This window comes from Carettochelys insculpta, chromosome 30 (assembly GCF_033958435.1).
Source record: "Carettochelys insculpta isolate YL-2023 chromosome 30, ASM3395843v1, whole genome shotgun sequence".
Classification (NCBI taxonomy): domain Eukaryota; kingdom Metazoa; phylum Chordata; order Testudines; family Carettochelyidae; genus Carettochelys; species Carettochelys insculpta.
In genome coordinates, this window is record NC_134166.1 from 12,425,044 (window position 1) to 12,439,483 (window position 14,440).

At 62.3% G+C, this 14,440-nt stretch overlaps 1 protein-coding gene across 2 annotated transcripts in view; it reads left to right on the forward strand.

Annotated features, from left to right (window-relative positions):
* The window catches only part of LOC142003573 (dual specificity tyrosine-phosphorylation-regulated kinase 1B-like), a 30,444-nt gene extending 17,716 nt beyond the window's left edge, over positions 1-12,728 (forward strand). The window contains exons 1-11 of one of the 2 annotated variants that reach the window (XM_074980635.1): positions 60-395; positions 4,374-4,525; positions 4,865-4,984; positions 5,306-5,494; positions 5,771-5,918; positions 7,434-7,720; positions 8,456-8,602; positions 9,329-9,469; positions 9,977-10,280; positions 10,674-10,780; positions 11,290-12,728. In XM_074980635.1, coding sequence (XP_074836736.1) covers positions 266-395; positions 4,374-4,525; positions 4,865-4,984; positions 5,306-5,494; positions 5,771-5,918; positions 7,434-7,720; positions 8,456-8,602; positions 9,329-9,469; positions 9,977-10,280; positions 10,674-10,780; positions 11,290-11,718 — 2,154 coding nt within the window. In that variant the 5' untranslated portion in view covers positions 60-265 and the 3' untranslated portion in view covers positions 11,719-12,728. Of the gene's footprint in view, positions 1-59; positions 396-4,373; positions 4,526-4,864; positions 4,985-5,305; positions 5,495-5,770; positions 5,919-7,433; positions 7,721-8,455; positions 8,603-9,328; positions 9,470-9,976; positions 10,281-10,673; positions 10,781-11,289 lie in introns of those variants that run through there. The other variant, XM_074980634.1, reaches the window with a different exon arrangement.
* Positions 12,729-14,440: the final 1,712 nt, after the last annotated feature.

Below are 14,440 nucleotides of genomic sequence, written 5' to 3' on the forward strand. Positions count from 1 at the left end.
ACTCCTGTCCAGCTTGCTCTGGGGCCATCGCTCAGCTGTTCATCTCGTCAGTTTCCTCTTTGCCATTTTGTTCAAACAGCTGCCTTGATTCCAGCCCCCCTTCCCCGCCGTCCTTCCCCGACCTCCGGTCTCGCCTGCACGCCGCGAGGACAGCTTCCCGGGAGGGCCAGGGAGCCGGGGCTAGCACCCTCCGCTCGCTCCCACGCTTCCGCAGGCTACGGGCCAGGAGCAGCTGCCCACACCGGGGGCCACTGGACGCTCCCCCATGGTGATACCTTCCAGCATTGAGGTGCCACCGCCTCCTGCCATGCTGCTGGTGCTGCAGACCGACTGGGGCAGGAGGGAGCCTGCCTGTTACTTGCCATCTTCCCACTGCCACAGGCAATCATCCACAGGTGGGCCCTGGCTCTGGGCAGGAGGAGATCGCTGGTGCCTGCCTCTTCCCTGCGGGGTGCGGGTGTGGGGGTCAGGGTTTGTGTGTAGGGGTTGGGGGTGCAGGGGCCGAGGTGGCTGGGAGAGCAGGGGTGTGTGAAAAGGTGGCCTTGAGGTTCCCCCCGCCAGCCTTGTGTTGTGGACTTGTCTCTGATTGGTCTGGATGTGGGGGTGAGCAGGCAAGTGATGAAATGTGCTGCTGGCTCGGTGTTGGTGCTAACGGAAGACCAGGGAGCGGGAGCTGACGGCGCTGGGGGAAAGGGGAGCTCGGGAGCAGATGGAAGTCGGGTTTGCTGGATGCAAAGTAATGTGCCCAAGAGGGGAAAAACTGAAATGGGACAGGCGTGGAAACTGCCTGCAAGTACTCAGCAAGGCCATCTGCATGGTGTGGCCAGCGGCTTGGTGCTGAGGGCTGCCCGGCGCACAGCCACAGCAGGGAAAGCCCCTGTCACATCCGGGCACATAAGGGCTGAGCGCAGCGGCATTCGGTGAGGGTGAGGTGTGTCTGTGGCCCCTCTTCAGAGAGGAGAAGTGCCGCCTCACCTGGAATAGTGAGCGCATGTGTGGGCGCTCCGGCTCTGAAAGGCTGCTGCAGAACTGAGGGGGTGGAGCAGAGAAGTGATGAGCCTGGTAAAAGTGTAGAGAGAGAGGGATGGTCACTGGCGAGCTCCGTAGAGTGACCACTGGAACTGAGGAGGCGGCTTGGGAGCGTCTGTCCTCTCAGCCTTGCAGCACACACAAGGGGGCCTGTGATGAATTTGAAAGATGGGGAACCTGCAGCCCCATCTGAGGAAAGACTTTGTCATCAGCTGTGTGACTGGCCTGTGGAATTGCCGGCCGCTGAACGGTGATGAAGGGAGAACTCACAGGGGATATGAACCAAGTCTGCGAAATCGTGACCGGCGTGGAGGGGGCGAATAAGGAAATGTTATTGACCTCTTTTCATCACAGGAGCTAGAGGTGGCCCACTGAAATGAGCAGGCGGCCGGTTTCAAACAAATGAAAGGAAGGGATTTGTCTCACAGTACGCAGTTAACCTGTGGAACTCTCTGCCAGGGGATGGTATGAAGGCCAGGACTGTAACAGGGCTTACAAGAGACCTGGATAAGTTCCTGGAGGACTGGTCCATTGATGGCAATGAGCCAGGATGGACAGGATGCAAAACCATGCTCTGAAGCAGTGGTGTGAGGTCTGCAGCTCGCAGATAGGATGGGGCCTAGCAGGGTTCTGTGTGTGGCCCAGGAGACGTCTTGTTTGCCATTTCCCATGCATAGGGTTGCCAGATTCTGCTGCTTTTCATCCTCTTAGTGTTTTCTACCAGTATCACTGAAGTGACATGCATGTGAAGCCAGGGCACGTGACGTGAGGTGCGTGTTGATTGCACACAACATTGTGTGTCTATTCAGAGTGCTGGTGTGGTTCAGTCGGCACAACCCACAAGTTCTGGGTGCGCGAGTGCAGTTAGTAATGCTGCTTGATCCCAGGAGCCTGTCTTGGTTATAACAATCTTGCAGGCCCCTGAGAGGAAGGAGGGTCACTTATACGGCCCATTCACTAGCCTAGGTTGCCCCTGACTGCTCTGAAGCATCCCTAGGCTCTGTTCGCTAGGAGGTGGGAATCAGCCTGCCAGGACTGATGATGATTTCCTGTTCTGTTCACTCCCTCCGGGGCTCCTGGCATTGGCCACTGTTGGAAGACAGGATCCTGGGCTAGATGGGTCTTTAGTCTGACCCAGTGTGGCTGCTCTTGTCTTATGATGAGCGGAAGAGCTCAGCGAGGTGTGACGAGGGAATGGGCATTTCTAGGGCCAACAGGAATGGGTAGAGAGAACATCACAGTACCAGGGCAGGGAACCTGAAATCTGCAGCTTCAGAGACTAGGAGGAGACCAGGATGAGAGCTGTTATGGGCACAGGGGTCTTGCACTTTCCTCTGAATCATCTGGTGCTGCCAGAGACGGGGTGCCTGGTAGATGGCTCTTGGGGCTGACCCCCTGTAGCTGCTTGTATGTTTCTACTTATGGCTTTTTTTGGCCACGGGTCTGGTGGGGAAGTGGGCTCTGGGCTGCAGAGCTGGTGGAGTGGGGCAGGTGTGTCGTGGGGCACTTCTCTCATGGGCTGCAGAGTGGCCTCAAGACATATCTTGGGATGCAGAGGCTGGCGGAGAGGAAGGGGAGAGCCCAGTAGAGAAGGGTTAGGGTGGAGATGGCCTTGTCTGTCCTGTGTGTTGGGGGATTCCAGAGCTGAAGGCCTGACACATCCTGCCCCTGTGCTGTGTGTACGTGGGGAGGGGCAGCTCCCAGAGCCAGGGGCTTCCCAGACATGCCCTGGCTGCTTGCCCTGGGCTGTGTGGGGGCCTGGACATACCCTGGCACCCTGCCCCTAGGCTGTGTGGGGGTGGAATTCCAGAGTCATGGACTCGCACACTTTAACTCTGTGCTGTGTGTTTGGGGGGTTATCCTTGAACTGGGAGCATGGACATGCCCTGGCCCCTTGCCTCTAGGCTGTCTCTCTGTGGGGGTTACAGAGCTGGGGGCCCTGGCAGGCTGGCACCCTGTCCCTGCACTTTGAATGTGTGTGTGGGGGGGGCTCCCAGAGCTGGGGACCCTGATGCCCCCTGCCTCTGCGCTGTGTGTATCCACTGGGATCCCAGAGCCTGGGGCTCCCTCTCTCCATAGCAATTGGCTCTATTCCCCCTCTGCTGCCGCAAGCAGCTGCCAGGATTGCCTTGCTCCCAGGGGGTTAAAAATAACCCCAGCAGTTGTGCTGCCTGAGGCCCCACCCCTTCTCCCGCCTGTCTGTCTGGTGGTGCTCAGCCACAGATGGGAGTGGGCTGTAGGGCCCCTCCCCAGGCCTGGCATGCCAGCTCCTCGGCTGGCACTGGGCCAGTGCAGGTCACCAGCCCCGATCCCTGCGTTGAGCACCTGGGCTGGTGGCCGGGTCAGTCACAGGGCCTGATCCTTGTGTGTGAGCACCTGGAGTGGTGGCTGGGCTGGTTACAGGCCCCGATCCCTGCATTGAGCACCTGGGCTGGTGGCTTGGTCGGTCACAGGGCCTGACCCTTGTGTGTGAGCGCCTGGGCTGGTGGCCGGGCCAGTCGCAGGCCCCGATCCCTTCGTGTGAGCACCTGGGCCGGTGGCTGGACTGGCTGTAGGGCCCTGATTCTGGTGCGCCAGCTGCTCAGAACCCAATCACAGGGCCTTGATCCTGGCAGTGCTCAGCAGGTTGTGGGGCCCGTTCCAGGCTTGCGGGACCCTGGCCATGATGCCTCAGCTGGTACAGAGAATAGTGCCCCAGCCCTGCTCTCTGCTCAGAGACCTGGATTGATCTGTTCAAGGTCTGGGGCCCCTGCTAGCCCTCCAGATTTGATCTGGTTGGAATCGAACTCCCTTTTAAAAATGAAGCCCAGGCAGGAAGCCTACTGGAAACGAAAGGCATCCAGGTGAGCTTCGTTTGGGGGCCACCAAATTCTCCTTTGAAGTGAATTTGGGTCATTTGGCAAAAAAACCCAACAGAGCTTCAGGCTGGTTCCGAACGGAACCGGATCCATGCTGTGGGTTTCAGGTTCTGCAGCCCTTGACCCCAGCTGGGCCCAGGGTCTGGGTCTCGGCAAATCCCAGGCCTTGCACCTGCCCCGGGGGTGCTGTGATTTTGGGCGAAGTGGATCCTGGCTCTGCTCTGCCGTGGCCTTTCACTCCAGATGCGAGTGAGCCGATGTGCAGCTAGCTGGTGTGTAGCTGTTAATAGAGTGGACGGGTGGGGGAGCGGACCGGCATCCAGACTGGCTGCTGGGCTGTGGCGGGAGCGGGTCCTGAGCTGGGGACAGCCGTATGCAGTGGGAGAGGCAGGTGTACGAGGATCCTGTCGGGAGGGCAGCCAGGATCACGGAGGTGGCTGCCAGGCCGAGTGCTCCCCTGACCCACCACCCCTCTCTGCTCCACAGGTGGCAGCAGCAGCAGCAGCGCAGGATGCCCGCTGCCGCCCGCCAGCCAGCCTGCCTCTCTGGGCCTCTCTCTTCCCACTGAGCCAAACATGTCGAGCCAGCACGGTCATGCCCCCTTCTCCAGCATCCAGTCCATGGCTGATCACCCGCAGGTACCGACTCTTCCCACCTGGGCACTGGAGGGATCAGGAGGCTGTGGGATGGGCAGCTCCAGCAGGAGGGATTCCACATGTGCAGGACCTGGGCTGACCCTCCCCACCGAACAGAGGAACAGCCTGCGAGTCATGGAAGAGGCTGGAGCTCCTCCAGGCAGCGGGAATAGGTCTGGCAGACAGGGTTAAGGCCAGAGCCAGGGTCCTGCTACCCTGGCACAGCCTGGCTGGTGTCGTGGGAAGGCCCGGTGCTGGGCAGGGTTAGCTGGTAAGGAGGGAGGGCAGAGGGCGTACCGGGGGCACCGCCCTCACTTTGTCCACCCGTCTGTGTCTCTGCAGATCCTGCCAGACCTGAGTGTCCTGCAGAGGCGAATCCCCCTGACCTTCCGCGACTCGGCCACGGCGCCGCTGCGCAAGCTCTCTGTCGACCTCATCAAAACCTACAAGCACATCAATGAGGTGAGCTCCTGGGGCAGCGTCTCGCCCTCCCCTGAGCCACCCTGGCAATGTGCAGATTGGGGGCTGGCCTGGAGTACTGGGAAGGAGCAAAGATGGGAGGCTGGTTTCCTGGAGCAGGGCCCCCCAGCTGCAGCACCAGCTCCCAGGGGTTGGTACGGGCCAGCTCACCATCCTCGGATGCAGGTTCCCTGGGGTTGGTATGGGCCGGCTCACTGGCCTGGGGGGCATGCAGGCTTCCCCAGGGATTCAGAGGTACGCTCAGGCCTGGGATGCCGACAGGCCGCTGCTGACTCTGTGTCGTCCCCCCCGCCCCACCCCAAGGTTTACTACGCCAAGAAGAAGCGGCGGGCGCAGCAGGTGCCCCCCGAGGACTCAAGCACCAAGAAGGAGCGCAAGGTGTACAACGAGGGCTACGACGACGACAACTACGACTACATCGTCAAGAGTGGGGAGCGCTGGCTAGAGCGCTACGAGATCGACTCGCTCATCGGCAAGGGCTCCTTTGGCCAGGTCAGCCCCCACCCTGTACCCCAGACTGCCCCCCCATCCCTAACCTCCTGCTATGAGATCGACTCGCTCATTCGCAAGGGCTTCTTCGGCCAGGTCAGCCCCTGGCCCCAATGAATTTCCACTGTACCCCGTAGCCCGTCACTGTGCCCTGCTACAGAATCAGCTTCCTGCTTGTCAAGGCCTCCTTCACACGGGCAGGAGGTACCTGCCACTGTCACATTCACCCTCATCACTGGGCCAGGCCTCACCTCTGTCCCCCTGACTGTGCCCCCCCAGGTGGTGAAGGCCTACGACCACCACGACCAGGAGTGGGTGGCCATTAAGATCATCAAGAACAAAAAGGCGTTTCTGAACCAGGCCCAGATCGAGCTGCGGCTGCTGGAGCTCATGAACCAGCATGACACAGAGATGAAGTACTATATCGGTGAGTAGGGAAGCAGCTGTGGAGGCTGGAGGAACGGGGTGTGTGTGTGGGGGTGAGGGTTTGGGGTGTCGGGGAGCAGGGTCGTCTGCCAGGGAATGGATGGGATGTCGGGAGAAGGGCGTACGCTGGGGAGCAGGGCTGGGGTGTACGTCAAGGAACGGGGGGCACAGCATGTACCTGGGATCCGGGACATAGGTTGGAGTTGGCGGGGTGTATTGGGGGCTGGGTTATACATTGGGAAATGGGGGGTATATCGGGGATACAAATGTTGGGGGGTTGGGTGTGCGTGGAGCAACTGAGACATACATTAAGCCAAGGGTCAGCAACCTTTCCAAGGCAGGGTGCCGAAATTCGGCCTTTTGAGCTCTGTACGGCCCATGTGCCAGTGACGCTTTTTAAAATCACTAATAGTCCAACTTCCCACAGCGTCCCTAATAAGGAAGTGAGGGTGCAGAGCTTTGCCACTTAGCTGTGGCTGGTGGCAGGAGGGAGAGCCCTGGCATGCAGAAGTGGGGCTGGTGGCTGCTGGGTTCAGGCGGGGTGAGTGGGAGGAATGGGGCAGCCCTGCCTCCAAGATATGGCCCTGCCACCAAACCGTGGCTCTGCCCCTAGCCACATTCCCTGCTGCATAGCCTCAAGCACCGTACCTTCAAAACTGTCCACTTCAGCCACTCCTGACGGCTGGGCTAGTGGCTGAGCATGCTGGCCTCACCCGCTGAGCTTCAGCCTCGCGAGACGGCAGGAATGGAAAACAAGCAGGCTCAGCCCCCCGTCCCATGGAGTGGGCAAAGGCAGACGAGGGAGCGGGGCAGAGAGACTCAGTCCCCGTCCCCACAGAAGGGGGATCAGTCCCCTTCCCCAGAGTGGAGGAGCACAGATGGCGGGGGAGAGGGGGTGGCATGTACAGCAGGGGCAACAGCTCCACCCTCACCCCAGCTTTGGCCAGAAGGGCCCAGCCCGCGCTCCCTGCGGCCTGTCCCACCCACCCCACTCCTCACGGGCGAGGGTCACACGTCGCTGCCTTGGCCCCGGCGGCTCTGCTCGCCCCAGTGTGCGCCTGCTGGAGCAGAGCAGTGCCTGTGAGTCACTGTGCCCTTGCTGCCTGGGGGGAAGGAGGGGTGGGGCTGAGCTGTCACCTCGTGTGCCACTCTTGGTACGTGTGGGGGGGGTGCTGACCCCAGGGTTAAGCCATGAGGGGCTTGCCAGGGAGTAGGGCACACGAGGGTGAGCTGAGGTGTGTGTTGGGGAGTGCAGGGCTTCTGGGGGCAGGGGCCATGGGGAGGACACTGGGGCTGGGTGTATGTCAGGAGGAGGTGGGAGGCCAGGGCGGGGGCATTTCTTGGCAGACAGGGAGTAATACATCTGGGCTGGGCTGTGTGTTGAGGAATGGGGGGACGTTGGAGGGCCGGGACAGATGTGTGTGGCTGGAGAGGTTGTATCAAGGACTGTTCTTGCCCTGATGTGGGGGAAGCTCCCCCGCAGCTGTCACTCAGACTCTCCCCCCTCTCCCCCCAGTGCACCTGAAGCGCCACTTCATGTTCCGGAGCCACCTGTGCCTGGTGTTCGAGCTGCTCTCCTACAACCTGTACGACTTGCTGCGCAACACTAACTTCCGGGGCGTCTCGCTCAACCTCACCCGCAAGTTCGCCCAGCAGCTGTGCACGGCGCTGCTCTTCCTGGCCACGCCCGAGCTCAGCATCATCCACTGCGACCTCAAGCCCGAGAACATCCTGCTCTGCAACCCCAAGCGCAGCGCCATCAAGATCGTCGACTTCGGCAGCTCCTGCCAGCTGGGCCAGCGGGTGTGTGTGCCGGCCCCGCCCTCAAGCCGTGGCCCTGCCCTGTAGCCTCAAGCACTGTACCTTCAAGATTGCCCACTTCAGTTGCTCCTGACAGCTGGGCCAGTGGCTGAGCATGCTGGCCTCACCTCCAGCCCAGCCCCATTCCCACGCATAGCCCCATCCCCAGTAATCACCTCGCTCCTGACCCCTCTCCCGCAAAACTGCACGCTGCGCCATCAAGGTGGTTGACTTTGGTAGCTCCTGCCGGCTGGACCAATGGGTCCATGTGCTGTCCCGCCTCTGAGCCATGGCTTCTCTCTGATCCACAGCCATGCCCCTGAACCGTGTCCCCCTCCCCTACCTGTACATCCCCTGCTCACGTGCAACACCCTCCAGATGGTTGACGTCAGCACTTTCTGCCAGCAGGGAGTGTGGTGAACCCTGCCTCACCTGCCCCCTAGCCCCACTTTGGGCTGGAAGCAGGAGGAAATACACATAGGAGAGACATAGTCCCGTGGCCCAACAGCCAGATCTGTGCTGCCCTTATTTAGTGGTTACGGCAGGGAACCTGGGAGCCAGGACACGTCTGCCTCGGCTCTGGGAAGAGGGTGGTGTCTAGTTAGAGCAGAGCAGAGCTGGGATCTGGGCTTCCTGGGTTCCATCCCCAGCAAGGCCTGAGAGTCTGGCCAGGCTGTGCCCCCACGTAGGCTTTCTCCCAGCTCCTCAGGGGCTCACAGCGCTGCCTCATCCCCACAGATCTACCAGTACATCCAGAGCCGCTTCTACCGCTCGCCGGAGGTGCTGCTGGGCATGCCGTACGACCTGGCCATCGACATGTGGTCTCTGGGCTGCATCCTGGTGGAGATGCACACGGGGGAGCCACTCTTCAGTGGCTCCAATGAGGTGAGGGATAGAGGGGGGAATTGATGCTGGGGCAGTGCTCATGAGCAGAGATGGGGGGTGACAACTATTCTCTGGGTGGGAGCGGGGAACAGTCCCAGTCGATGAGGACTATGGTGCATCATGGGAATTTTGGTTTAGGTTCCTTGGGCCGAGTTTACTGACTGGACTACATCTCCCATCATGCACCACAATAATGTGACCCTCTTGATAAACTTCATATGGGGGGGAGCATCATGGGAGATGTAGTCCAGCCGGGGAGCTCAACTAAGAGTAGAGTGGGGGCCCTGATAAACTCTGTCTCCCATGATGCACTTTGCTTGTTTAGCGGGTGAGTGGGGGTGCCATGGTACATCATGGGAGATGTAGTCCAACAAAGGCATGCCTCAGAGGGGAGGATGGGAACCTGGGGACAAGAACTACACTTCCCTTGAGGCACCTGAGTTTTAACAATGAACATTCAAAGCGAAGTGTACTTGGCTTCCTTCAACAAGCTGCACTGTTTTGAGGGGGTGGAATCGGCCCCAGGGTGTCCCGCTTGGCTGCCTTGCTACCTCCCCACCGGAAAGGGTCTGAGGGAAGCATGTTTCCACTCTGGAAAATTCCTGCTTGCTGTCAGTCAGGACGTGACCCCCTGCTGGGGGCGTGGCTGCACCCATGGCAGAGCTGGGGGGGTGGGTCCCAGGCTGGCCTGGGCGCCTCACGACGCGTCCCCCCCCCCACCCGCAGGCAGACCAGATGAACCGGATCGTGGAGGTGCTGGGGCTGCCACCCCCCCACATGCTGGAGCAGGCGCCCAAGGCCCGGAAGTACTTTGACAAGCTGCCTGAGGGGGGCTGGGCCCTCAAGAAGAACAAGGAGGTCAAAAAGGTAACGTGGGGTCTTGTACTCAGTCCCGCTCTGCTGAGCCTGTCCCTCCCCGGCGGGACCCTGTTCTCCCCAGGCTGGCCCCAGTGCCAGGCCCATCCCTGAGCCCCCCCGCTGACCCCACCCCGCGAGCTGCCCTGTGGTCTGCGCTGCTCCCTAGCCCTCCGGCAGCTGAGATTCCCACGGCCCCCAAGGTGCTGGGATCCTGGAGGATCTACTGCCCCCCCTCATCCCCACCTTGCTTGGTCCCCTGCCAGGATCCCCATGTCTCCTGCATGCTCCCCACAATCCCTGCCCTGCTGGGATCCCCGCATCTCCTTCATTGCGCCCCCATCTCCAGTACCTGCACTGCCGGGATCCCCAGGCCACTTCCTTGCCTGCTGGGGTCCCCGTGTCCATTTCCCGTCCCTTGTGGTGTCTGTGCTCCCCACTGCCTTGCTGGGACTGGTGTGTCTCTGCTCCCGCTAGGGCCCCTGCCAGGCCCCCCTGCTGACTGTGTTTCCCTTGCAGGAGTACAAGGTGCCGGGCACACGGCGGCTGCACGAGGTGCTGGGGGTGGAGAGCGGGGGCCCCGGGGGACGCCGGGCGGGCGAGCAGGGCCACTCGCCCTCCGACTACCTGAAGTTCAAGGACCTGGTGCTGCGCATGCTGGACTACGAGCCGCGCAGCCGCATCACGCCCTTCTACGCCCTGCAGCACAACTTCTTCAAGAAGACCAGCGACGAGGGCACCAACACCAGCAACAGCAACTCCACCAGCCCGGCCATGGAGCACAGCCACAGCACCAGCACCACCAGCTCTGTCTCTAGCTCGGGTATGGCCTGGCCCTGCCCTGCCCCATTCCCTTCCCAGCTCGGTCTCCCGCTCAGCCCTGGCCACCCACCCACCAGCTCCGTCTCCCGCTCAGCCCTGGCCACCCACCCACCAGCTCCGTCTCCCGCTCAGCCCTGGCCACCCACCCACCAGCTCCGTCTCCCGCTTGGCTGTGGCCCCAGTGCCCTGGCTTGGAGCCCTCATGTTGGGCCCCTGATCTGGCTCCGGCTCAGCTGTGACCCTCATCTCCTGCCCCACCCTGGAATGATCCCGACCCCTCCGCCCTGCCAGGTCCAGCTCATGCCCTGCACTGCCCCATGTCCTGCAGTCCTTCTGTGGGGCTGAGCTATGGCACCTGCACTGACCCGTACTGATAGCCTCTTCCCCGCGGCAGGCGGATCCAGCGGCTCTTCCAATGACAACCGCAGCTACCGCTATAGCAACCGCTACTACGCCAGCACGGTCGCCGCCCACACCGACTGTGAGATGCAGAGCCCCCAGGTACGGCCCCCTTGTCCCACCGCCGCCCACACCCCCTGCGAGATGGAGAGCCCCCAGGTACGGCCCCCTTGTCCCACTGCCGCCCACACCCCCTGCGAGATGGAGAGCCCCCAGGTACGGCCCCCTTGTCCCACCGCCGCCCACACCCCCTGCGAGATGCAGAGCCCCCAGGTACGGCCCCCTTGTCCCACCGCCGCCCACACCCCCTGCGAGATGGAGAGCCCCCAGGTACGGCCCCCTTGTCCCACTGCCGCCCACACCCCCTGCGAGATGCAGAGCCCCCAGGTACGGCCCCCTTGTCCCACCGCCGCCCACACCCCCTGCGAGATGGAGAGCCCCCAGGTACGGCCCCCTTGTCCCCCTGCCGTCCACACCCCCTGCGAGATGCAGAACTCCTACCTATGGCCTCTTGACCCCCGTCGCCCCCTGCCTGGGAGATGCAGCGCCCCCAGCATTGCTGGCGTCCTGAGTATCACCTCCCCTCACTGCTGACGTCTCTCTCTCTGCAGGCTCCTCCCCAGCAGCAGCAGCAGCAGCAGCCACGTCTCTGGGCTGGAGGGGACGTCCCGGCCCCGGCCAGTGACGGCTACCCGCCGATCTTACCTCACAAGCCCACGCCCAGCCAGCCGGCGGCTCCGCACTTCCACGGGGCAGCCCCGCACCCGCTCTTCCAGCCGGCCGGGCGCACCCACTACCACCGCCCACCCCTCTCGCCCCACGGCCCCGAGTGCATGGAGCTGGGCCCGGGCCCCCGGCACCTGGACTGCGCCCCCTTCGGCTCGTCAGCCTTCCGGACTAGAGCGGCGGTGGGGGGGCGAGCAGGCGAGGGGGGGCTGCCGTTGGCCTACCCTCCCCACCTGCGCAGCCGGGCAGACCCCGAGGACTCGGCGCCCATGCTGGGTGTGTGCGTCCCCCAGAGCACAGCGGCCAGCTCTTGATGACTCCTCAAGCCATAACGCTCTTAGGATGTGCTGCCTGGCCGGGGGCGGGCCCGGTGCCCACCGATCGTCACAGCCCCGGAAGTTGGCGCCGCCCGCCGCCCCCCCACTCCACTCTGGGAGCCAGGTCCTCCTGCCTTGGAGTTAGTGCCCTGCCCGTCACGCCCCCAGGCGTGGCAGCACTCACGGCATTGTGTCCTGCCCCAGAGCCAGCACCGCCCACGGTCCCCACCCGCCCGCCTCTGAGCCACTGCGGCCCCTTGCTGTCCCAGAGAGCTGGCGCCACTCTGCTGACCCACAGCTAAGCCAGTAGAGCCCCAGTCTGTGGTCTCCTGGAGCTGGCAGTGTCCTGTCCTCCCCGACCTGCCGCTGCCCCCCCATGTCCCTGTGGTTCCTACTGTAAATGGTTCCTTGTTAACACTGGCTCCCTGGGCTAAGTGGGCACCCGGGTGGAGGGGGGAGCGGGGTGTCGCCAGCCGGACAGAGGGACCTTCTGCGCTTCACGGACTGACGGCCATGCTGCCCGCCCCACTGTCCAACTGGAATTGCTGCTAAAATCACCCCTTGTTCTGGGCGGCAGGGTCCTAGCCAATATTTATAGACCCCGGCCCCCTCATGCTGTGGGGTAAGGAGCACCCTGATCTCTCTCCCCCGCCCCTCCAGCGAGAGCCCTGTGCCCTTCCTGCCCTCCCCACCTCCCCACTTCAGCGTGTGCGGGAGCACCCCCAGGGATGAGCCCTGTGGGCTGATGCCCAGGCACTGGCGTGGCAGCGAGCCGGGTTGGCCACGTGGCCCCAGCGTGGCCAGGGCGGTGCCGTGCCTGCCGGCCGCCCCCTCTCCGTGGCTCGTGCTGTACTGTTTGTCTTTAATTTATTGTACCAAAGACGGTGCGTGGCTTCCCCTGGAGAGGCCGGAGGGGCTGCCCCGTCGGGCCCTCCCGGCACGACCCCTGCGCTCGCTGCTGGACCTGGGGCCTCTGCTTTGGAGGGGGTGGTGAATAAAATAGTGACAGCAGCTGCGTCGGCTCCCCGTCCCTCTGCCAGTGTCCTCTGCCCACCGGTGGCCTGGAGACCTACCTGTGGGGAACTGCCACGTTGCTCGGTGGGGCGGGAGAGGATGGGCCTCTCTTTAGCAGCCCAGGCTGGTTAGACCGTGAGCTCCTTGGGGCAGGGACTGGCTGAAATGGGGGCCTGCTGTCAGCGGGGCAGGGTTGGTGTCTGATTACCTGTGGAGCAGGGTCTTTTTCTTGTAGTACCTGGCGCGATGGGGCCTTAATTTTAGCTGGGGCAGGAGCTGGCACAAGAGTGCCTTGATCTCAGTGAGGGTGTTTGTGTGTCTGAGCAGCACCTGGCGTGAGAGGGCCTTGAAGTTTGTGCCTTGCATCTGCCGGTGACAGTTCTTGAGCTGAAGTGTGGGAGGGAATGGGTGAGACCTTGAGGGTGGTTTGGAGATGTCGAGGGGGGACCGTAGCTTTCCTGTCCCTGGGGGCCTCTTGACAGGTTCCCTCCCCATTGCTGTTGGGCAGCTGATGGCGCAGTCTGCGATGCCAGGACTGGGCACCCTCTGCATGTGCCAACAAGCAGGGGAAGCCCTAGAGCTTGGGGCCTGCCCTTGGGGAAGCTTGGTTCCCACAAAGGGATGGTTGTCTCTGGGAGGGCACAGTGTCCTGGCAGTGCCTGCTGGGGTCCTCAGGGAATGCCGGCTGGAACTGAGGCAATTCACGGCAACTCTTGGGTCCAAAGGTATCCCCGAATGGGCAGCGGGTGGCTGCTTTGTGCCTCTCCTAGGAGAACAGCCACTAAGTCCCAGAGCAGGTGGGTCATTCTGGCTCACCTGCTGCCCCTCCCTAGAGCTGGGTAGCTCAGGTCCCTACTGCAGATGAGGCATCTTGACTTTCACAGCTGTGGGTCCCATGTGGCTAGAAGGGCCAGGCCTCCGGGCTGCTCTGACATTGCCCAGCCCAACTGTCCTCCTGCAGTTTTGCACAGTGGCAGCTGCTTGCAGGGATCTGGGCTGGTTTGGTGCTGCTCCTCTGGTGCACCATGAGATGGGGGAATTGTGCTCTCTGGGAGCTGGACTGTGCTTCCCACGATGCACCGCAGATTCCCCTCACGGAGGGAGATGGGGATTTTGTTCGGATGGCTCGTTCCCTGGTTGGTGGCTGTGGTAGCGTGCTAGACTACAAGTCCCAAGATGCACTGTGGTGGCAGAGCGAGGTGTATTATGGAAGATGTAGTTCTGCCGCAAAGCCTGGGTCCAGGATGGGCAACGCCAACTTGCTGGTGGGCTGCGTGAGTGGCCCTCCTTCACCTCAGTGAGTGCAGCAACCCACTGAGGCTCCACTAGTGACCCCCGCATTCTCCCCTCACTTGTGCCCTTCCATGGGCTCTTGTGCAAAGTGCTGGTGATCTCGTGCACTTACCTGCTCCTCCCCCCCAGCACTTTCAGAGCACTTGAATTGACTGGTTTGTGCTCTCCCCCTGCTCCTTCCCCTCCTGCCTTTCCTCCCAGACCTGGAGTAGTGCAAACAGCTGATCCACAGTGTTCCCGCTCTTGGAGAGAGGGGGAGGTGTGGGAAGTGTGAGGCTCTGATGCCCCAGTGCGTGAGAGGCATTGGGTGGGGGGCAGCCCTGGAGGTCGGCAGGTGGTGTCCCAGTGGGCTGCAGGTGGCCCACCCTGGCCTAGATTATGGAAAATGTGGGGAGGATCCCGACAGAGCAAG